Source organism: Takifugu flavidus, chromosome 9 (assembly GCF_003711565.1).
Source record: "Takifugu flavidus isolate HTHZ2018 chromosome 9, ASM371156v2, whole genome shotgun sequence".
Classification (NCBI taxonomy): domain Eukaryota; kingdom Metazoa; phylum Chordata; class Actinopteri; order Tetraodontiformes; family Tetraodontidae; genus Takifugu; species Takifugu flavidus.
Genome location: NC_079528.1, coordinates 9,719,997 through 9,743,643, shown reverse-complemented (window position 1 = coordinate 9,743,643; position 23,647 = coordinate 9,719,997). Strand labels below are relative to the sequence as shown.

Sequence of the window (23,647 nt, the reverse complement as noted above, 5' to 3'; positions counted from 1 at the left end):
GGCAGCTGAGCCTTGGGCAGGGGTGGGCAAACATTTTGATTCGTGGGCCACAATGGGTTCTAACATTTGACAAAGGGGCCGGACCAGGAGCAGATGGATGGATGGAGTGCTTTGGTAACCTCACCTCATTGGAGAAAAAATACACATCTTGGGATATGGAGAAAACATGTGCTTTAATTTCAAATGAAAATGAAGAGAAGCATTACAACAAAATATCTGACTTTGGCATGAGTCTTAAAACACTTAAAATCAAATGAATAAAATGTGCCTTTTTAAAAAAAATTAATAACCATTTCTATTTTAAAGCACTGAAAGTTCTTTTATCCTTCAGGATATCACCATCACTCTCCTCCTGACTGTCTTTTTTCTAGTGGGAAAACACCAGAATTGCAGTGAAAATTTAACATTAACAAGGTTTATTCATTTAATTTTTCAAGTTTGGCGGGCCAGATTAAAACGTTTAACGGGCCGCGTGTGGCCCCCGGGCCTTAGTTTGCCCATGCCTGGCCTTGGGTGTCAGATCACCCAGAATCTCGTTGGATCTCCTGCAAATACAAGCGCTGTAGGATTGTATCCAAACTATTAATGAAGAATGTCAACTCCTCCGCAGTGTTGACAGATTTTCTTCCATGAGGGCCACAGTGCAGTTGTTACCGCTCAGCTGAACATACTGAAGCGCTCTCCTCTATCATCCACGTTTATGTCGTTAAGTGCTTCAATTAGCACCTTCCTTTCAGCTGAGCCGAGCTTGTTAAAGACAGCCTCTACAGAAAACAGATTGCCGGCTGAACACCACGCAGGGGAATGTGGCGTTCTACTGGTCTTTGCTGCAGAGAAAATTATTCAGCAAAGGCTCTGGGTTGTTAGGTGTCACGCACGCTCGGGTCTGGTCAGTGTCGGCCCGTGGAGGTGAGTGTGTCGGTGAGGTCATCAGAACTGTGTGTTATGGCTGATTCCAATAGCGTCTTTGGAAGAATGGATAGATGAGAGGATGTGGGTTGAGCGTTTTTGCATTGCTAGCTGCAGAAACAAAATGCTACCATCTTTAGCTTTAAACATCATCATTTTCTTCCTATTCTACATGCATGCCTCTATTTCTGACCATGCCCTCAGATGGTTTTTGGAAATTAGGACACAAGCCATGAGCACAGGGCCCTTAGAGTTGCAGTGGCTCATAATCCATCTTTTCCTGAATGCCCGATGATATGGGTCTAAATAATGCATCCAGCTGAACCATCTGGATTTCTGCATTTAGTATTTCTAAACTGCAGCCTGGGTGGCCCCTGTTACACACAGTGGCAGGAAGATTCCTTTCCTCCCTCAGGCTATTTATTAGCTTCTTTCTTTTTCTCCTTTTCCGCTGTTTTGCTGGTGGATGAATCCCACTACTTTTAAGCAGAGTTGCAGTCTCCATCCACACTGAAGAATAGGAATCCAAGGAGCTTGTAATATAATAGATGTAATATCTTCATCTGCATTCCTATCATCTTTGTCCAGATGCACAAAGAATTCTGCAGATTATTGAGTTCGCAGGTTCAAATGTAACAATGAGGAAAGTAATATAAGAATGATTGTTCCCATGTTGACTCGGTACTTGAATACATTAAAAGAAAGAAGAGAAGCTTCCCATTGATCAGTGGCTGTGTCTTTTGAGTCATCCATGCTACACTGCTTGCTAAAATATTAACAAGCAGAAACACAAATGCAGCAAATCGTCTGTGTGCAGACTCACCTCGCTTTGACTCCCTCCATGGAAGATTTGTCACGTTGTCACACAGAGTGTGACATTTTTGCATATGAACCTGGTCCTGCTCAAGGTTTCTTCCTGTTAAGAGGGAGTTCTTCCTCTGAAACTAACAGAAGAACATGCCTTTTACAAATGGGCTGAACACACCACATCCAAATATGCCTTCTTCCAATGGGTGTCCATAATCCTCTTTATTGAGCCAATTTCAGGATTTCCACAGGTGTTACTAAACCCAGACATCCCACACGAGTCAGTTCCTCCGTTTTTTCCCCCACAAACGGGCTGCTTTTTTGTTCCAGGAACAGAGGCAAAAAGTAATAAACAGAAAAGATGAAAACTCGTAATGGATGTTTTGATGTAGAGAGAAGGAAGATTGCATTGCAGCCCAACAATTTGCTTCCATCCCTTTATTCAGTGACATGATAACTGCTCACGGAAAATCACTGTTTGTACGATTAAAGGCGAGGCACAAACTGATGCCGGTCACCAGGCAATGTGGCGGTAATAACTTCTACAGTGTACATGAGGAGCTAAACTGCTCTGAGGGACATGCCAGAAGCTCACAAGGTTTAGTCTTAGGAGGCCATGAAGGTTAGAAATGAAGACAAGGTAAATGATCCTGAAGCAGACCACATACCCTTGAGCAAGGTATCGAACCCCCAAATGCTCACATTGGGCTGTGCAGTGAGCTGGTGCCTCCTTCAGGGGTGTACCCCGGCAGGGACACCCTCCCTTAACCCTAAAAGGTATAGAGCGGTCAAGAAAAGAAGAAGAGGATATAAAGTCGATATAAAAACACCACACTTCTCTTGTCTTGTTTCTTCCCTTTGTGTTTTTCCAAGCATGTTTTTTTGTTGCTAGCAGTAACTGGAAGCTGATAAGAGGCCACCCCGAGTTTTATGTGATTTTTATATCTTTCGCTCCTCTCTATTTACTTTCATTTTACACTGTCAAAAAAGAGAGATGAGGGCATACAGAAGTCATCTACGCAGATGGCTGCCCTGAAAACAAAGCGGCGCCTTTCGATTTCACACCGCCTGTGCGTTTGTAACATGTGAGGACTTGATTTTGTGTTTTTGCATTAGGTGGACGCCTCTGATAAAAGTTAGCGCCTCAGGCACAGTTTCACGGGACGCTCGCAGCGCAGTCGCTGTTTCAAGTTCTTTTTCTTCTTCTACACTTTGCTCCTCAATGACAATTTAATACATAATGATTCCAACAAACTAGGGGGGTAAATAACGATTCAAAGCCATCCGGAAAAAAGGGAGATGAACATTTTGACCTTTCTGGAATGGTTTCTGTGTGACAGCCTCCTCCTGACAGCAGATCTGTCGGAGCTGCGTGACCCTAGAATGGCCTTCCCTGTCCTCCGAGAGGTTTCAAAGTAGTTTGATTGTCCGACGCCTAATTGCTCAGCGCTGACTCAAAGGGAGGCAGCAACGTGGTGCCTTTCTGTGACAGAGCGTCTCGGCGGGCAAGTGCTTTCAGCTCTCACTGCTTGACAACAAAGACCTCCGGCTGGAGCGGCCACAGCGTGCCCGTCCAGAACAATTTGCGTCACAGGCAGAGAAACATGGAACGATAACGCCAGACCAACGTCAGAGAGCTCCAGCGGAGCTATTGTTGGGTGGGGCAATGACAGAGGAGAGGAGAGGAGAGGGAGAGGAGAGGAGAGGAGAGGAGAGGAGAGAGAGGAGAGGAGAGCGAGAGGGAGAGGAGAGGGAGGAGGAGGAAGAGGAGAGGAGAGGAGAGGAAGAAGGAGAGGAGAGGAGAGAGAGAGGAGAGGAGAGAGAGGATGGAGGAGAGGAGAGGGGAAGAGGAGAGGAGAGGAGGGAGAAGACAGGAGAGGAGAGGAGAGGAGAGGAGAGGAGAGGAGAGGAGAGGAAGAGAGGAGAGGAGAGGAGAGGAGAGGAGAGGAGAGGGAGAGGAGAGGAGAGAGGAGGAGGAGGAGGGGAGGAGAGGAGGGAGGGAATGAGAGGAGAGGAGGGGATGAGAGGAGAGGAGAGGAGAGGAGAGAGAGAGGAGAGGAGAAGAGAGGAGAGGAGAGGAGAGGAGAGGAGGGGAGGAGAGGAGGGGATGGAGGAGAGGAGAGGAGAGGAGAGGAGAGAGAGAGGAGAGAGGAGAGGAGAGGAGAGGAGAGGTACCCTGGCAGCTTCAGCCTGTAGCAACATCATTTTTTTTAAATCAGTTCCTGTTAATGACGGCTGAGGACCCCGGTGAAACGAGACGAAGGACTCGGACCTGCAGGAGTTTTGTTCGACGGGTTGGAGACTGGATTTTCCAGCTCTAATGAGGCATTTCTGTCTAGACTTTCCTCAGATGGAGCCTGCTGTCTTTCCTTTCCGAGCTGTAGCCACAGAACTTATTTCTTTAATTTCATTTGTCTTGACTGTATCACAGGTCGGTTCCTCTGGCAGGAGCCGCTGGCCTGGTGATACATCCCCCCTCGCTGAATATTAATACATTTCTATTCATCTACTGGAGAACTCACCCACCCCCACTGACAGCGTCAGCGTGAGCAGGAATAACGCACTTCACAGATTATTTTAAAACACACAGCAAACAAAAATAAAATGAAACTGAAGCCAGACAAAGGCTGATTGACGGACAGAGGAAGGAGAAATGCCTGGTTAATTGGCAGCCGCACACTGGTTGTGTCGAAGGCGTGTGGGGATGAGTGATACGTGGAGCAGCCTCAGAGGAGCTGAGAGGTGGTTTCTGGCATTAATTTGATGCTTGTAAACCATCTCCCTGCAACGATGATGCTTGGACCCATTGGCCTCGTTGAGCAGATCCTTTTTCCGTCATTTGTAATTAATGTCTGTCTTTGTCCTTTTCTTCCTCTTTTGTGATGATTGGAGGACTTTTCTTCCTGCGGTTGAATTTCAAGGTGAGGGTTGATACATTTTCTCAACAACCTGGTCAGAAATGTAAGGACAGCATGTGTGCATTCACCTCTCAGTGATGCTAGAACCAACATAATGTAAGACAGCCTTGTGTTTTCTTTACCTTTGTCATGTTTTTAGATAAGTACAGTCTAATTTTCTTTCCATTGAGGAAACCATAACAAGGGTAATTTATTTCGTCCCAGTCTGATGCAGCCTTGAGTCCCCAGAAGATCCTCCATACTGGTGGAGATGGAAGACTCCGTGTCTAATTTGAAGCACTTTGTTTGGGGTGTCTCAGAGCTTTTTGAAGAGGAAAATGAGAGAATTCATGAAAATGAACTGATAAAAGCTGTAAGTCATTAAGAGATGGATCAAATCTACAGGTAATGTGTCTCTCAGATGAATGGCTGGAATGAGCTGCTGCTTGTTGAACACACTGTATGTTCTGTTGTACAGAACAGTGAAGGATGCACCAAAAGTAAAAAGTGACGTCATTCTCCCTAGAGGACTTGACTCAGGGTGGCTGCTTTTGCAATCACAAATCTTCGGGTTCATTCCTGATGGAATAAGCGTGGGGCCTGTTTGATTTAATCTCCAAATGTCCTAAAATGTCAAAAAGCAGAAGAGGAGAAAGGTTTGGGTCTATTGTACAGAGGGCCAGCATGTGAAGGAGCCACCTCCAGGGTTTCCTGCGTTCTACTACTACATGTCCATGTCTGGACACCTTGACCACTTCACTGTCGCCCTGGAGGAACTTCTGGTATTTCAATTTATTTTTCATCCCAGCCCTTCTTTGCATTGCAGCTCCCCTTCTGGCTTCTTGAACTGTGAAAAGACAACCTCTCCTACTCTTTTCTGATTTATTAAAGAAAATTGTTATTGCCCTGGCCACATCCTTGCTTACGGCTTCAGCAGCTCCATCGCACCTCAGAAGGAAAGTCAACACCTACCACCTATTAAAGAATACTTCTTGTTTTTGTCTTCTTTCCTGGTGTGTTTCATTAGGTTTGAACTGTCAAAAGTTGGAGCCAGCAGATCACAGCAGTGTCACTAGATAGATAGATAGATAGATAGATAGATAGATAGATAGATGATAGATAGATAGATAGATAGATAGATAGATAGATAGATAGATAGATAGATAGATAGATAGATAGATAGATGATAGATAGATAGATAGATAGATAGATAGATAGATAGAGAGGTAGGTAGGTCGGTCGGTAGGTTGGTTGGTTGGTTGGTGGATTGATTGATTGATTGATTGATTGATTGATTGATTGATTGATTGATTGATTGATTGATTGATAAGTGCGTTTTAAATAAAGTCATCCTTGGTGACTGTTTAAAGCAGCAGCCCACTGCTGCAGCAGCGGCCACAGTCCCCCCATGCTTTCAGGATTGTGATCCAGCTGGGGGTCTTTCTGTGTGTGGTCTTCTTTTCCTCCCCACTGGTTTGTTTGGAGACTCTCAGTGGTCCCCATTTGCTTCCTGACTTCAACATTGTGGGGAAAGTGCAGGTCCAGCTTTTGCTAGATGATCACTTGTATTTGGAGTGGATCAGAAAATTCTGTCTGTCTATCACTCATCATTTAAATCAGGATAATGATGGAACCTTCTATCAGGATGCTCAAGCATTCAGCCACTTGTGGTTCTGTTTTCTTCCCTATCCCCTGCAGGATGTCAGACATATGATCAGCATAAGTATCGATCTCAGGGTGGAATCCCTGGGGGGCTGCGGTCCACCCCACGATCATCCAGAGGCAGAGAGTCTTCTTCATCAGAGTGATCAGAGCTTTTTTCTAAAGTTGCTGGAACTGCAGAGCTGAGTTATCTCTCATACACGTACTGTAGCTCATTAGAAAACATCTATGGTGTCCCATGGCTCACTTTCAAACATCTCCAGCGGGTCCTCAACACTGATTCTGTCTCCACCTACACACACTTTGAATTTTATAATCCCCCCCCCCTCATGTGTATGATTATAACGTTTCCCTCCGGGACACTGTTGGCGTTTAGTGTCATTTTCATCCACACAACTTGAAGTCCCTCCCCGTCTCCACCCACATCTGCTCTTCTGCTGCGTCTTCCACAACCCTCCCGGTGGAAGCTGCTGCTTCCAAAAGATGGCGAGTGAGAATCGGGGGAGATATCAGAGTGAAGTGGGCCAGCAGGGTTTCTTCAGATAGCTTAGAGAGCGATAATGAGGACATATGGTAGCAGGGTTTCTGTTTAAAAGCGTGATCTCATTGGGATTGGGTTGTTGGTAATGACACATTATTATGCTGTTTTGGTTTTTTTTGTCTTTATGATGAGGACAAATACAAACACTGTCACCAGCGTATTGTGCTACACAGCAATTAGATCAGCGCCATGGCAGCAGAGTACTTTATTATAATAAATTTAGTGAAAAACCCTTACGAAAACAGTTTTGACACAGAAACTGTTGCTATTAATGCAGGGAGCTACAGACGTCTGTGTTTGAGAGTAAGACGGTGGACAACCTCTCTAGGGCTAAGAGGATATGTTGTGAATATAAATGAGTCATTTAGAAATCTTGTGTGGCTGAAGGACAAACGCTTGAGCTCATTCTTAAGATGAGTGTCCAAACTTTGCCAACCTGAGTTGTAACTAGTTCTTTACATCCTTCTCATTTTTAAAGAGGCATACCGGAGGGCACCTTTATTCCAGGACCGTTTGGTCCTGTCAAAAACGTTCATCTGAACTCTGGTGCGGACCAAAGAAACCCTGGTCCATGAGGACCAAACACTATCCATGAGCAAAGTCAGGAAATGAACCAAACCAAAGAAGTGAACCAAAGAGCAGAAGTGGACCAAAGAGAGGAGGTGAACCAAAACAAGCCGTTCTTTTTGCAGACGTGTTGTTTGAATGGAGTCTGTGCTGCTTATCTCCTGCAGCAGCATTCAGACAGACAGGGGGGGTCAGAGAGTGAACGGCAGACTGAGGGTTGGGATCTAAAATCAATATGACTGATCAACAGATCCAGTCCACAGCTCAGCATACACAATGTGCTCCCTCACTACGGAGAGAAACACACACACACACAACACACACACACACACACACACGCACACACACACACACACACACACAGAGCGCTTTATTGCCAATAAAACAAAATCATGTCGACAGTTTGAAAGGCACCACAATTCAGAAAGTTACACATTACAATGATTGTCAGAAAAATGTAGTTTGCATTCGCATCAGTGTTGTGAGCATGACCTTAGAGGCGTAACCAAGGAGAGAGAGGGGGGAGAGAGAGGGGAGAGAAGAGAGAGGGGGAGAGAGAGAGAGTAAGAGAGAGGGAGAGAGAGAGGGAGAGAGAGAGGAGAGAGAGGGAGAGAGGGAGAGAGAGAGGGAGAGAGAGGGAGGAGAGAGAGAGGGAGAGAGAGGGAGAGAGAGAGAGAGAGAGAGGGAGAGAGAGGGAGAGAGAGGGGGAGAGAGAGAGGGAGAGAGAGGAGAGAGGAGAGAGGAGAGAGAGAGGGAGAGAGAAGAGAGAGGGGAGAGAGAAAGAGAGTAAGAGAGAGAGGGAGAGAGAGAAAGAGAGTAAGAGAGGGGGAGCGAGGGAGAGAGAGAGAAAGAGAGTAAGAGAGCGAGGGGGCGGTGTCTGCTGATTGAGGAGGAGGAGAGAGCAGTCTTTCTGGTCATCCTCGCAGCACCTTTCCCTCCGTCTCCTGTATCAGTCGCAGGAGCCTCCGGAGCGCCCTTGGGCCCTGGACTTTATCTCCGGATTCGGACACCAACAAACTCTCAGGTTGGTGAAGCAGCGACCCTCTTTTCTCGGGTTCAAACAGAATCAAAGAAAGTCTCATCCGGGCTGTTGTCGACTTTGCCGGCGCGGTGAGTGAGGAGGTGCGGGAGAGGGTGCGGGAGAGGGTGCGGGAGAGGGTGCGGGAGGGCTCAGCGGGGCGCCCGTTGTGTTGACGCCTCTAATTGCGTCTCATATTGGCGGATTTGAACGCCGCCGGCTAATCGTCTCCCCAGCGCCCCATCTGCCTCCGCGACAACCTTCCAGTGTTTCTAATCCGATTAGAAGAATGCGTTGCTGTCCGATTAGGATATATTAGCACTTTATACGCACTCAAGGAGCCTCTCTGCAGTCTTTTAATTCCCCTCCGCTCAGCGATCGTGCGTCACACTCAGAGTTGGGGAAAGTGCGCTCCGACACTTTTTCCCGTCCTCGTCCTCTCCTCCGGGTCAGCTGCTCACTCTTTTTTGTGTTGTGTGTCTCTTCGCTCTCAGAAGATGCTCTTCTTCCTGCTGCCGGTGGTGGCTCTCCTGCTGAGCACACGCACGACTCTCTCCGCTCACGAGAAATGGCCGAGCGCCGCGGCTCAGTACGGCAAGGACAGATCCTGGAACCGATTCAGAGACGTGAGTTGCACCGAGAGTACTCGCACACACTGCCAAATGTGCCATTGTAATTGGCGTGATCGTGTGCGTCCCCCTGTGCTTGCTTTTTCGCGTGCGTGCGTGTTGGAGAGGGTGCACCGAGTGCACCCTTGATGCGCCCCGAGAGCACTTGAGCACTTGCCAGCAGGCATAATCCACCTTGTAGAGACTCAGCAGGTTCCAGCCCTGTTGGGAAGCAAATCCGACTCCCACCTGCACGGTAAACAGATTTTTTCACATCATGTGAAAATGCAAATACATTTAAATAGATTTCATGGAGATGTAGAGCAATAAAGTGATCAACTGGCTCCTAAAAAGTGGTCTAAAGTGAGAGGACCTCTAGAAGCAGTGCCATATTTACATTCCAGTTTTGCAGAAGTTAAACCTCAGAGCTTTAAGTTCCACACATGCACAGTCCACACTATTATTCCTGTCTTTGAGCACTCGGGTTTATTGTTAATTCCTGAGGTTAAGCTCTTGGAGATGGAGCTAAGCTGCAGCAGTGATGAAGGCAGCAGAAACAAGCGGTCCGCTGCCACTCCCACCGTGGTTTCCACATTCTGCAAATTCATTTTGCACTTTTGTTCAGCTATTTTTTTCAACGCCGCTCTTCCCTTATACCTCTTGACTACTTCAGATAAGAAAGGCTGTGGGTGTCGTGCTGGTTTGCAGAGTCTTCTCGCTGTAATTTCAGATTTAATTAATAATTTCAGAAAAAGAATCCTCTTTTGTAAGAACGGTGCCTCCACATTTTGACCCTAAAGTCTCACCTGCAGTCCTGAAACTGGCCTCAGCTGGAGAATCGCAACAGTGCCGAGCTGACACGCTGCCAGTGGTGACACCAGTGATGTAACCTGTCAAATATGACCCCTGATTATTTTACAGTAGCTATTTGGCTTCTGGCTAAGATGTCCTCCAGAGGCTTGAGCAGACGAGGTACCAGCTCTACGAAGTATCAGTCATGTGCCTCTAACGAGCTCTTCTGTTAAAAATGACCCGCCACTGCATTAAAAACCAAAAAACAAATCCCCTAAACGATATTTTTTTTAACTTGAAATTCTATGACTTTTCCTAGATTGGCCCCAACAGTAGAAAAAGTGAAATGTTGCTTTTATTCACGTTTCCAAGTAAGCTGTACAAAATGACCTGTGAGGCAAATCGAGTTGAGATCAAGGTCACAGAGTTATTTACACACCACAGAATGTCACAGTGTTTTAGATGTGTCTCAGATCAATCAGGAGCAGACGTAAGCAACACGAGACAGGTGGCGTTCTGGCAGACTGCAGAGAGAAGATAAAGGTGCTGCAGAGGACAGGACCCCGAATTCTCTCTAAAATATTTCTCTTCTAGAAATACAAGTAAAGAGGGAAAACTCAGGTATTAACACATTTTGTGGTGAATGACAAGTTGTTTCTTCAAGCAAGATGAAATTTGGTGTTTAAAATTCAATTAAGCTGCTTATATTGAGGGTTTAGTGAAGACAGAGAATACAGGGTGTAAATGAGGAAAACAGAAGGGCTAGTCTGCTCAAGCTCCCCCACCTGTAGTGTGTGTTCGTGTGTGTGTGTGTGTGTGGTGTGTGTGTGTTGTGTGTGTGTGTGTGTGTGTGTGTGTGTGTGTGTGTGTGTGTGTGTGTGTGTAGTGAGAGAGAGAGAAAGAGAGGGCGCCTTCTGCCAACTGTTTTTTTTTAATGGAACTCATTAAGAGGAAGCTGTCCGGGTGGAGGTAGGGTTGGGGACAAGAGGTGAAACAAAGATGGAAAGAGGACAAAGACAAAGATATCTGCAGCTCAGATGCAGACTTTTAATCACTTTACCTTCCAATTATTTGGTTTCTTTAACTGGATTAAGAGGTCTGATCTCTGTGATCTTGTGTTTTCCAGCTCTCCGTGCGGGACCTCAGGCTGCTTTATTTGTGTTCCACCAGCTGGCTTTGGCAGGGAGGAGATTTGTGTAGATAATTTGGCCTCCTAAAAAATGCTCAGTAATGAACACTAGACTTTGAAAAACAAAACGGTGAGCAAAGGAGAGCAGCAGCTCGGCGGGCCTCCCCTCCACTCTTAGGAATGATGATTTTCGAACTGTTTCATTATCATTTGCTTCAGGCTGCTTATACACGCCGTGGTTTCAGGCCCGATTTGGGCCACCAATTTGCACGTCTGCTGCAGGATTTCATATTGTGCCTCGTATATATATTTTTTTTTTTGCTAGAACAAATCAGGGGGCGCAGCCAGTTTAGTGGGAGGATTCTGATGTTTAAAATCGGTTTCAACTGTCTGTCGGCCAAGTTTTTAATATCGGCTATGAATTGAAAAATGTTAGGTGGAGGAGGAGACCTTGGCTGATATTTCTGCACCAACTGATGGAATAGCAGCGATGTTAGAGCATCTATTGAACCAGTCTGTTATATAAACACTCTCACTCAGTACGATTACATGACACCTAAAATCCTGAGTCGTATTCGTCCAACATGCTCGTCAGCGTGTTAAATCGACCTGGAGGTCGAACCAGCATGTAAAAAGCTAAACAGAGGGGCTTTGACAGGAAAAGCCATGTAATCATCTGCAGCATTTTCCTTAGTCCTGTGAGTTCCCCTGTAGGGCCACCAGTGACGTGGATTACATGGATTACAGTCTGGTGCAGGTACACCGGGACAAAGACAGCAGCTGCAACACAGAGTCGAGCTGATATGGCAGCTCTGTGCACAAGAACTTGTTATGACTGCTACCACCTTTATGTCCTCGTTTTCTTTATGAAGAGCTTCCTCTTGCAGCGTTGTGTCAGCTGAGCTTTACTGCGAGTCGTTGCGATGATAAAGCTCATAAACGTGCACGGTTTGGATGGGCCAGGCTGTTGTTTTGTGGCAGCTGTTGGCCGCTTCCATTACTATGATGGAGTTTACCAATTTCGTCTGCGCTGCAGCCACTCAGGTTTCCTCAGCGTGGAGGGTCGGTCCTCTTCAAAGTGCCCTATTTGTGTGCCCAAACCCTCTAAACTGTGCCTGAACCACAGGATGATGGAGATTAGACTGCAGAAGCATTATCTGCTCTTTGTCCACATTACACAAAATGCACATTCTGCCCTTTTCTCTTCAACTTAAGACCTTCCAGATTCCAAATCCTCCTCCTCATGCTCCTGAACCTCCTCCTCCTCCTTTTACATTTAGAAAATGCCACGGCTACAGCAAGCGCTTCGCATTTTAACAAGGACTATAAAGGATTTAGTGGAATATTATGACATGAAACCCGGGTGGGGGGGGGGGGGGGGTGTTCTCACTGTAAACTGGGATAAATCTTCACCTGTGCTGGAATTGATGAACTCATCTCTCGGCTCCTCCCAGACATAAAGTTTCCTTCATCTCCATCTTTTTCCCATCGCCTTCCTCTTGTCTCGGGTTGACCCTGCTCCCACCCTGCCACCACCTTCTCCCTCCCCCTCCATCTGTCCTCCCCCATATCTCCTCCTCTCTGCTCCTCTTCCCTGCCTGCCATGTTTCAGTCTGCATCCCTGATGAGCTGCTCGCTCCTCCTGCATAATGCATGAGCGTCAGTAGAAGAGCCGCCGCGGAAGACGAACAATTAAATATCTATAAAGCAGAAGGACAAATTGCATTTATTATGGTCCCTAAACGCCCTCCTACTGTAAGTGAGCTGCCGTGTGATGATGCACGTAAAATGGTTCAACACGTGTTTTGCTTGATTCCAATTATTTCTGAGGGGCATCAGCCGTGCAGGTAAAAAGGTTTATTATTCAGTGTGCTGAATCTGAAATTCATATTTCAGATTTGGTCTGAGGAAACAAGGGTGTTTTGGGGATTTGTGACAAACTACGTTGGTGTGTGTGTGTGTGTGTGTGTGTGTGTGTGTGGGGGGGAGGTGTTTCTTTGCCAAGGAGTGGGACACTTTCATGAAATTGTCTGAAAAGTTCACCATGGTGCTACCTACATAAATTTTTCACTGAATACATGTTTTACTCAAATATGATCGGTGGAAAAAAGCCTTTCAGTGCCATATATAGTATATATAGTATAGTAGGTTTCTATATACAGTAAACGTCTTTAGCCTCATTGGTTGCTAAAAACTAGCAGTTTCTAATTGAAGTGCGTTTTATTTTTCCTACTTTGTGTGCAGAGGGAATTCCATTCCCAGTTGTTATTGGTATGCGGCGTCGCGGCGCACCGTGGGTGAGCTGAAGGCAGGGTCAGCCTTGTCACAAACCCCGTCGCCGGCCGACAACGTTTCACGTTATCGGCTACACGGACGCATTCTGGTCACAGTCGGGTCCGGGCAGAAGTGAATACGAGTGTCCATGTTGAACAGCAGTGGACTCCAGCACACAGTGGCAGCTGCTGAAAACTCCAGATAAGAACGGCGGGAGAAGCTTGGGCCTGCCCAGGTTGCTGCTAGGCTAACTGCTTCCTTACATAGGCGGTGGCCATGTTGGAGGGGCTGTACTGGGCGAATCTAAGAGAAATGGACACAGTTTAAGCCGTGATTACAGTCCTTCGCTCTCCATAAGCAATCATTTAGATCACCTCCTTCCCCTTCCGCATCGGTGCCTCAACTTATGTGGGCTGTGGGCCGGATAACCTGGATAACCACATTCATCCTATATCACTGCGGAGTCTTTTAGAAGCCAAAGCAGTCGGATTTGTGTGTTAATGAAACTGAAACTGCTTATTTATGCAGCCGTGAAGTCAGTTAATGCATATTATGGGCTGTGATTTGCTGGTTCTGCTCCTGTGGCTCCAGCTGGACACGCGAGGAAATAAATGGCTAAATGTACGTCTTATGAATTAGTTCTGCTCAGCAGGTCACGTTTTATTTATGGAATCTGTTCACACAGAGTTTAATTTACTTTTGAAGGAAAAACAATCCCTCCTGTTCTTTGGATAAACTCTAATCCCAATGAGGCAGAAAAGCTGTTTTTGCCCTTCATACTTTTGTCCTGAAATGGAGGGAAAAGTTGTTTTTTGACCTGAGCCGCCATGTTTGTTTCTGCTAAAGAGGCTTTCCTTATCCGTTTCTCTCCAGTCCAGCAGAAATCCTTTCCTCTGCTCTGTTTCCTCACAGGCGGGTTTAGAACAAGGCACAACAATCCTGCTCGTGGGGGGTGTTGGGAATCTTCTGCTCCTTCCCAAGCTCACTTCCAAGTTGGAAAGAAATGCTTTTTGCCTTCGCTTTTCCATGACAACAGCCCATGTGTCCATGTGGAATCATTATTTGAAGTCAGACCTGTGTGGTGGTCTGTGCTGCTTGTTTTCCTGCCTCCGCTGGGGCTTTTGCTGAGTCGTCAGGTTCTCTTCCAGCCACACCTGGGAGCGTCCCGCTGCATCCCGGCATCGCCTGTTATAGCTGTGTTTGGTCTCTGGGGTGTGCACGTGTCCTGATTGGTTGGCGGAGCAAGCTCGGGGGAGGGGGAGGTGCAGGTTTCAGTTTGGAGGAGCAGCTAAGACAAAATGAACTCTGGAGTCACCTTCACTTTGTCTCCCACGTACGCGCTTCTGTGAGCGCAGCCCTCCCTCCTGTCGCTGTTTCTGTCAGGTTTGTGAAGCCTCGGCTGCTCACCCGTCACTCTCTCATTACTCTGCTGCTCCGTCCTTCCATCTTCAGCTGCCTCGGTGGTTATCTGCCCCCAGCTCCCATTTCTCCTCCTTTTATGCATCCTTTTATCCATATCTGAGCTATTGATTCCAAATGAGGAGCCTGATCCTAATCTGCACGTTGAAGGATTGCCATTGTTGCAAAGGGGAACAACTAGGGCAGCGCTGCCGCTGCAGTTTTTCCTTCTTCTTCTGTCGTGGACCATCTCTGACTGACTGCTGGAGAATTTCCATGAGTCTTTCTGGCCTTTGTGTTGATGCACACCAACTGCACACACACGCACACACGCACACGCACACGCTTGCATGCAGCTTCCCCTCACCCCGAGGCTGTAGGAGGAGATCGATCTGCAAATTTGCAAGGCTTGGTAACCACGTTTGGTGCGTTGATGGAATCAATGAGTGTGTGAAACAACAGGAAGACACACACGCCATGCAGATCACATATGATGGCGTTGGAGGACGAATCGGTCGCAGGCGAGACCAAGGTCAATACCCATGTGGCCGGAATATACTGTGTGTGTGTGTGTGTGTGTGTGTGTGTGTGTGTGTGTGTGTGTGTGTGTGTGTGTGTGTCTGACATTGTATATAGGTGAGAGTTGAAGTATTTCCAATGTACTTATGGCTAGAATGGGGAGAGGCTACAAAAGAGACTTTAATCCTAAACCTGTCAGGATGGAAGGATTGCAGAGATGTGGAATCCATCATCAGCGTGTGCGTGCGTGTGTGTTCATGACAGCCACTCCTAACTCCTCTTCCTCGCGGTGGGGAGTGGCATCCTGTCCTCCTATCTGCAGCTGGTATGAAGCTTTCCAGCTAAGCCGACTCTTTTGAGATGCGCTGTGATTGGCAGGACAGAGAATCCACCCTCAGGCCTTTGGAAAACATCGTTTATTCAAGGGTTTCATGCGTTGGGCTTCAGTTTGAGCAGGTGTGAGACAGACAGAGGAGTGTGCACTTCCAGGGTCTTTGTACCCTTTGTTAGCATCAGATTAGCACTGCACAATTAAATCACAAATGCTTCCTCGCAACTAATGCTGCTGTTCATTGATATGTTTCGTTGCGTTAACATGTATTTCTTCTCATGCTTAATACGACCATATACAGTAATTAGCCAATAAGATGGAGCCTTACTAATCTAGACGATGAAGATTAGTGGAGCCTAACGAGGTTCTGGCTTTAATAAGATGCTTTTTTGACATTTTGACTTTAATATGAGTTTCATAATTTCAGCACTGCAACACACTCAAGATAATAGGCCATTACCCAGCATGCATTAGCTGCATCCATACAGTTCCATAAGACCTACTGGAAAATCTGTAAACGAGATGCTTCCCTCCTCCTAGATGGAGATTTGGAACAATAGATCACACACTTTTACCTCAAAATGAGCCCTGAATCTATAATCTATGTCTCAGAATCCTGCACCCGTACAATGAAAATCAATGCAATTGGCCGATCTGACAAAGCGCCACAGCTCTAATGGCTTGGATATGCAACGCCATACACAAAGGGCTGGCACATTAACCTGACTCGCCACCATATTTAGCTGCTGGAGCTGCTGTTGTTGCAGTATTCATTAGCAACATCTCAGTATTTAATAATAGGGTGCAGCCAGGCTTTGCTCCCTCTCGGCTGATAAATAGAGTATCTCTGACATCGCTGCCTCTTCCCAGACCAGCTTCAGCTTCCAGAGCGCCACCTTCCATCGACCTCACGCTTCGTTAGCGGGGTGTGCAGGATAGCCGTGCAGCAGAGCACAGTCGCTCGCCAATAATTCACTGAAGTAGAAGAAGAACATTGCACCAATAAAACTGCTGCCAGGTTGTCTTTTGCTCCGTTGCACAAGAGTGCTATTAAGAAATACAATCACGAGTGCAGCCGAGTCAATTCAGAACCCTCCCTGACGCCTCTCTGTAGGTTTCCTACAAGTGTGTGATTAAGGGATGGATCAGGCACGACTGAAGTGATGAAATTCACGCAGTTAGGTTGTTCTTGAGCCGTTGTTAATGCCTCACTCAGCTTGTATAAATCAAATTCACTTTCTATTTTGGATCCGTAAGTGAACCAAAGCACAACTGGAGCAAGTCAAGGAAACTTGGGATCTGGTCGTTCCTTCGTGCTTGTAAATCTCTTTCAGATCATCAGAAATCTGTGACATCACGCGGATTAGACGCACATTGTGAGTCTGATTGCAATTGATTGCACCTGTGATTCTTGTGTTGTTGTGTTGGTGTAGCTGTTTTTCACACAGCGCCGGTCCTCTGGTCGATCAGTGTCACCCCCCCCCCCCCCACCCCCCCCCCCCCCATTCCTCTGGTATTTACGGTAGCTAAAACCGTGTCAGATGGAATCGGTCATTATCCCGCAGGCCCCGGAGGGCCGTGGATACAGTTCCTGTTTGTGTAGAGAGATCGAGACGTGTCGGCTCTGCTTCAATAATTCAGCATGTTTCTGCTGCTGCGGCTCATGCGACGCTCCTGGAGGAGACGGAGGGGGAAACGAGAGCGGCGAGCGAGATTGAGACAGAGCTGTTTCAGATTGGCGCCTTGTAACCGGTGCTGTCCTTCCATGTTTCTCTCTGCATCGATTCATAGGCTCAGTTACTCCTCGATTTGCAGCTTTATGACATAATCGCTAAGGGATCGGCGGTAATAGCGATAAGCATCGAGTGAGCGTCGGAGTGAATGTGTAGGTGGAACTTTCTGCACTCCTTCATAGATGTGTTGAGACCGGTGAACCAAGAGCTCTCTGGTTAAAGTATGAGCAAATTATTTAAATCATCCTCCCTGAGTAGCATTCTCCTGGTTTCCTGTCTGCTGTAGCATCTCTCACAACAAATGATCCTTAAAGGTGTTGACAGCAGTTTTAAGTACTGCCAATTCAAACTGGAGAGAAATGATGACGGATTGTCTTTTTTCCATTTGGAGCATTGGTTCAGTGTCCTCTGTTGGTTGGCGAGATTGCATTTAGGAGTGAGTCATCCTTCGATTTTAAAGATTAAGAACCTTATTTTTCAGGTTCTTCAGATCATAGCTACAGAGTTGTACCCAACTGTCATTAAGATGTGAAAAAGACACATGAAAACATGCATGACCACATGAACACGCTAGTTAATTAATTAGCAAACCAGGGTTGTTGCACTGGGGCGGAGGAGACGATTGAGGACTGGGGTGACTGGGACGTGGGGTTACAGCTCAACTCTCAATTGTTTCTATCTATCAATGTAAGTGAGGAGCCAGTTATGCTAATGTTTCAGCTGTCAGGATGGCTGGAGCCTCTTCTGCCTCCTTCCCGTCTCCTGAAATTAGAGTAGAAGTCAAAACGGCGCTGGTCAGAATATCATGTGTCTGGTGGAAATGGAAGCAGTTTTAGCCCTCTGTACCTCCAGACCGTCCGATTGACTCTGCACATTCACGTGCAGTCGCGACGTTGCGATGATATCTGGGCACCGGTCGACCGGTTGGACGTCCTTCAGCCAAACAGGGTTATTTAGTTCGTTCCACGTTAAACTTAACACATAAATGCAGGTTTATGGGAATGGGAGATATAGTGACTCCGTGGTGGTTCTGCTTTTAATTTTCAACATGTTTTATGTAGGATTAAGTCAGGGACTTCTGTTGAGTTGAGGAATTAAAGTGTCAGACGAAGGCCTCTTTTACGAGGCCGTCGTGGGACAGCGCGTTAGCAACACGGTGGCAAATAAGATCTGAATCTCAATGTCTTGGATGTGTAAATGATGCCCAGAGATGCAAAAGAAATGTCCTTTAATTTGAAATTCAGCTTTGCAGTTTGCAAAATACCTCATTTGTCCCTTATAAATGTGAGGCCATAGAAAAATCCATAACAGATGGAGAACAATGTTAAGCGAGCTGTGGGAATGTTTAAAGGCTCTAAACGAGTGTGAGGCTGCAGTGTCAGTCTTCAATCAGCAGCAGACACATTGAATCAGGTCTGCTTTATCTCTGTATACTCACCACCTGTTTGTGTGTGTGTTAGCGTGTATGTGCGTGCGTGCGCTCGTGTGTGCGTTCCCGTCTAACCTTGAAAGCTCCTGCCCTTGGTTCCGTGTGACTTTCTGCAGGAAATGGAGTTGGGTAATGAGGTGAGCTCACACTGATCAATACGCGAGTCTTCCTTGAAATTGCTTTGACGGATCAAACTGGTCCATTCCCGTCAAAACCAGCAGCCCAGGCTCCATATTTTAATGGACGCGTTTCAAGTGGTGATATTCCACGTTCAGAATAACAATAAAATGAAGCAAATGGACGCAGATGCAGCAGGAATTCTTACTTTTCCAGAATACGCTGTTGTTTAGCTGAATTTGGGACACATTCACACTGCTCAGTTCCCTGCGTATATCCTGACCTATGCTTCCGAAGTCTTCCCACTGTTATTAGTGCAACATTTCATGGTGAGAGCTCTGACATTTAAATGGAAGCAGCCTGAACAAATCCTCCGTCACTTCCAGGCTTTTCAGAAACAGGAGATTTATTTTTTATTGTTCTATCAATGCAGCACGTGGGAGTTTTACAGCAGCCACGCTGGGGTTGATGATCTGAGACAATTCAATGTATGTTTTAATACGGTGCGGTGATAATGGAGGGATAGTGGCCATCGTGTTTGCAACCTTCTTTCTGAGCAGGCTTCACTTGCAATAAGAAAAGAAAGTGCTCGTTGTTTGGGCATTTATGCGGTGATGGCGGCCCTGTCGGAGCCCAGGAAAGGCGTCTGGGGCTGCATCGCGTCCTCGTCAACATCAGCGTTTTCCATCGGCGCGTAGGAGATCAATGCCCGACACTGGATTACTGCGGTCAGATCGATGCTGGTGCCGTAAAGTTGGAATGTCAGCTGCTGTAAGTGCTGCTGGGCGTGTGGGCCAGTTGTTCCGTGTCCGATTGTGAACGATCACGTCTTACTCGCGATTATGTTTCTCCATTCAGGACACTGAACGACCCAAGCATGGGTCAGACGCTTCCGTTTCTCGTGTCACTTGGTTTTTAATTCTGGGATGTTTTTCTTCCAATCAAAGATCTGCAAGTGTCGGTGAGATGATGTGTCTCGACGTGACTTTAACCCCGCAACTGTTGCCTGTTCTGTGTGTGTGTGTGTGTGTGTGTCTGTCTGTCTGTCTGTCTGTCTGTCTGTCTGTCATGAACTCTGTGTGCTTCACATGTTACTACAAAACCAGCAACGTCTGATTCATCTGGTTTTTTACACCGAGCCTGTGAAACAGCTCGTGACGCTGCTCATCATCACACTAATAGCTGTGTTGTCCTGCGTTTGTGTGTTTCGCTGAGATAGTGCAGCAAAGCAGAAGACTTTCTGAGTAATTCTTTGATTTGACGCCACTACTGACTTCAAACTGTGCAGCAGAACATCCAAACGGACGAGTATGATTTTTGAAAGTGACAGTTCCATTACTGTTATCATCCGTTAATAACCAGCCTGGTCATTAGTGAGAGAAATGAATCAAGGCGCTGACAAACAAACGCAGCGCTAATCTCAATTTTCAAACGGCCTGACGTAAATTGAGCTGAAAATGAGCCGGGAGGTCAGAGAGACGAGGGGAGAAGGTTCGTGACGGACGAATGAAAGACTGCAGGGTGGAAACGGGGACGATATCGGGGAGCGTGCGAGAAATTGTGGGTAAATAAAAGGGTGGGAGACTTGGGTAGAAAGTTTGGACAGTGACGGCTCCATTATAACATCTTCGAAGAGCGTGCTGAGTCATTAGTGGCAGAAAATGAAAGAAACAAACACATCAGCGATCTCCAAACTGACAGTCGACAAGGATGAGTTTTAGTGAGGCGCTTTAATTGAACCGGTCCAAAAGGGAAAATAGAAGAAGTCTTTGGTCTGTACTCTCTTCTGCGTCTCTTCTCGCCATCACTCAGCTTCGTAGCGCCTTCATACCTGTCACGGCGCCTTCTTCCTGTCAGTCACATCGCTCCTCTTTCAGCAGACGGTCTGTGCATATTCCCCATAGGCTGCTTAGCTTGTTTTCCTCCTGAAACTTTTGTCTCTCTTGAATCGTGGATCGATTCCAGCGTGTCCAGGTTTAGCATTTTGGTCGTAGCTCCTCCCCAATCCTGTTTTCCACTAATGCTAATTCTCTATACACTAGATGTACCTTTAGGCAAGGCTGACACGTAGCTTGTCAGCTAACCCACTGCAGCGGGGGATGCTATTCCAAAACTAATGCAGAAGTCTAACTACAGTCTACTTTAACTGGATCTGTGAACCACGTGGTAAATGAACATATTACCAACGGGCCTATTATGGAGGATCTTAAATCTCTTGGTTGAGCTTCCTGTTTGGTTTGTTTACAGAATTTGAACACTTCATTGCCTTTTTATACAGGGTACAGAGGATAGTGGTTTGTTGATAGAAGCCGAGTAATTACAGCCCGTTAATTGCACGTCCTGCTAAACCCACGCACATGCCGCTTTTTTGATGCTACACAGTTTCGTTCCATGTTTTGTGCAGTGATTGTCAATTAAAATCCTCTCAGAAACGCATCACAACAGTGTGTTTTTTCAATTCAAAAGGTCTTTGGTGGATTTCAAAGTAGCATTTGAAGATTTGGTCTGGATGGGAGATGTTAATAGGAATACAACATTTCATGGCAAAAGGAAGACCTGATGTTGCCATTTGGCACCAGTTTTGCATTAATACCACATCTACAACCATCAGTGGGTTTACGCTGCCTATGCCATAATCTATATGTTACCCAGGCTGCTGTTTGTCTTTGAATATGGAGCTAAACAGGACGTCTCTTTACAGATTTTAATGTTGCATAAAGATGTTAAATTAGGAAGAGCCTCCTCATGGAGAAAGCTCAGTGCATCGAATATACACAATATACTGGAACACGTGCAGTATACTGGTAAATGCATAGAAAACCAGTACACATTCCATGTACTGGTAATGGCACATATTCAGGATGGTGGTACATTCTGAGTATGGGGGTACATGCACACTGTGCAGGTACACGCCGATACATGCCCTGCACACTGACCCTACACAGTATTCCGGTACATGTCCACAGCACCAGTATATGAAGAGCATACTGGAACATGTCCCATCAGCTTGAACGCCAAAAATAAGCATGCTCCTTTTTGTCCGAATTTTGATACAAACAAGAGTTTTGGCACTTGTGACGTGCTCACTGGCTCAGCCCGAGTGGGCATCAGACACAGCTGAGCGAACGTTCGAAAGATGGTTGAAATCTGCTCAGGTGGAAGCCCGAGCCCTCGCTCTGATGATGAGGCTGGACAGTGATGGAGGCCCAGATAAGAAGCCATTTAATCACGTTTTACAGCGTGTTTGTGCATCCCTGTCACTGCTGGCCTTCATATTCAAATGAAAAAGTCTCTGATGCGTGATTAAAGCAAAATAAATTGGATGGTAGAAAAGGCGGGATTAAACCCCGCTGTGAACCCTGGATGTCGGGATAAAACAGCAGATTTTTCTTTAAAGCCTCGAAGGCATTTTATTTGTCAGCTGTTTTCATGACTGGCAATATTTTTTTATCTTGGCCTTGATCGCACGGCTGGTGAGACAGTTGCCGTGAACCCGGCTTTGATTTGTTTACTGTTTGTCTGTCGCCTTCAGAGAGGCAGCGCGCCGCACAGGTGAAGCGCATCCATCCCGTAGATCTGACTTCACCACGGAAGAGGCATTTTTTAAATGGTTCTCCTCCTGGTTTCGGCTGATACAGGCCGTCCTTGAGGCAGCGGGCCTCATAAATCACACTAAAACTGGCAATTCCAGACAATTCTGTCTGATTCCTCTTTCTTTACAAATAAGGGAGTTGCAGTGAATGAATGAGCTTGTATGGCTCTCATCTGCTCCTACCAGGGTATTTTCAGAAACATCGTAGAAAATCCTGATTATTTTTGTCCTCTCTGTTGACTGTAGTCTTTGTCCCAGCATACACGTGCAAGAGTGAATTTAATTTATCGTTTATTGTTTCGTAGGTCAACCAGCAATTCTGGGTCGGACGTCATAGACCAGATAGTCGATAGCGAGCTAGCACGCTAGCAGCTGTGACTGTACAAAGGTGGTCTCTTTATTCCTCAAAAACAAACTCCAGTTTCCTCCCCGTTCAGCCAGCTTGATCTGTTGAAGCTCCTCTCTTTATCTTTTCTACACGCTGTTTGACCTCCGGGTCAGGACGCGGAGCAGAGGTCCAGCAGAGCACCTCGTCTCCTACATGCAGGATTAGATCTTTCAGTGGTGCTAGCTGTGTGTGTGAGCTCAACTATGCTTTTAGGGTCCAGGTCTAGTCGACCTAACACAATTCTCTATGCATTATTGCATCTGTTCTCTGCCCGAGGATGGTCAGCTGGTCACCTGCCACCACGTGACCTTTAACCTCCGCTGTACTCATTGCGATGCAGGAACATCGCTGAGCGGAGGTTTAGCATTCAGGGTTTGAATACTCTGGGCAACGTTGCGTAATATCAATCACACAGCCCTGCCATCGCCTCCCGTCGGGTTGTCAGTAGCGATGGAGAGCCCTTGATGTCGATGAGATTTATGTGGAGGGAGAACGGTTCGGGTTTGGACTTTTAAAAGGTGGGAGGCCATTTATCTTAATGTTATTAATCTTGAAGCATAATTAGACAGTTTAATAGGGACAGGAATGCAGGAGGAGGTAGAATGACATTTAACAAAGGTGTGTGTGTGTGTGTGTGTGTGTGTGTGTGCTGCTCACCTTGATATGAGGACATCAATCATGGCTGTATTGATTCTATTGCGTGTTAAGTCATTAAATCCTCATATGTGACGACGAGTAAATGTCCCAGTTCTGTCACAATATTGACACGTACTGTACACACACATTTCACATTTTGTGTCTCAATTTCTCAAGTTTGAAACAATCAATCTCATGTGAAAATGAGCTGACATCTTTAGGGCTTCTATCTGTCCCTCTTTCTGTCTGCTCTGCACAACTTTCAGTCAGCTATTCCCTGTCCTCTTTCAATTTTGATTC

The 23,647-nt window shown here is 46.4% G+C and overlaps 1 protein-coding gene across 1 annotated transcript in view; it reads left to right on the top strand.

Annotated features, from left to right (window-relative positions):
• The first annotated feature begins 8,211 nt into the window (after window positions 1–8,211).
• Window positions 8,212–23,647, top strand: part of spock1 (SPARC (osteonectin), cwcv and kazal like domains proteoglycan 1) — a 63,139-nt gene continuing 47,703 nt past the window's right edge. Inside the window, exons 1-2 of the mRNA XM_057043182.1 lie at window positions 8,212–8,407; window positions 8,896–9,027. Of these exons, the coding sequence (XP_056899162.1) occupies window positions 8,899–9,027 (129 nt within the window). The 5' untranslated portion in view covers window positions 8,212–8,407; window positions 8,896–8,898. The remainder of the gene's footprint in view (window positions 8,408–8,895; window positions 9,028–23,647) is intronic.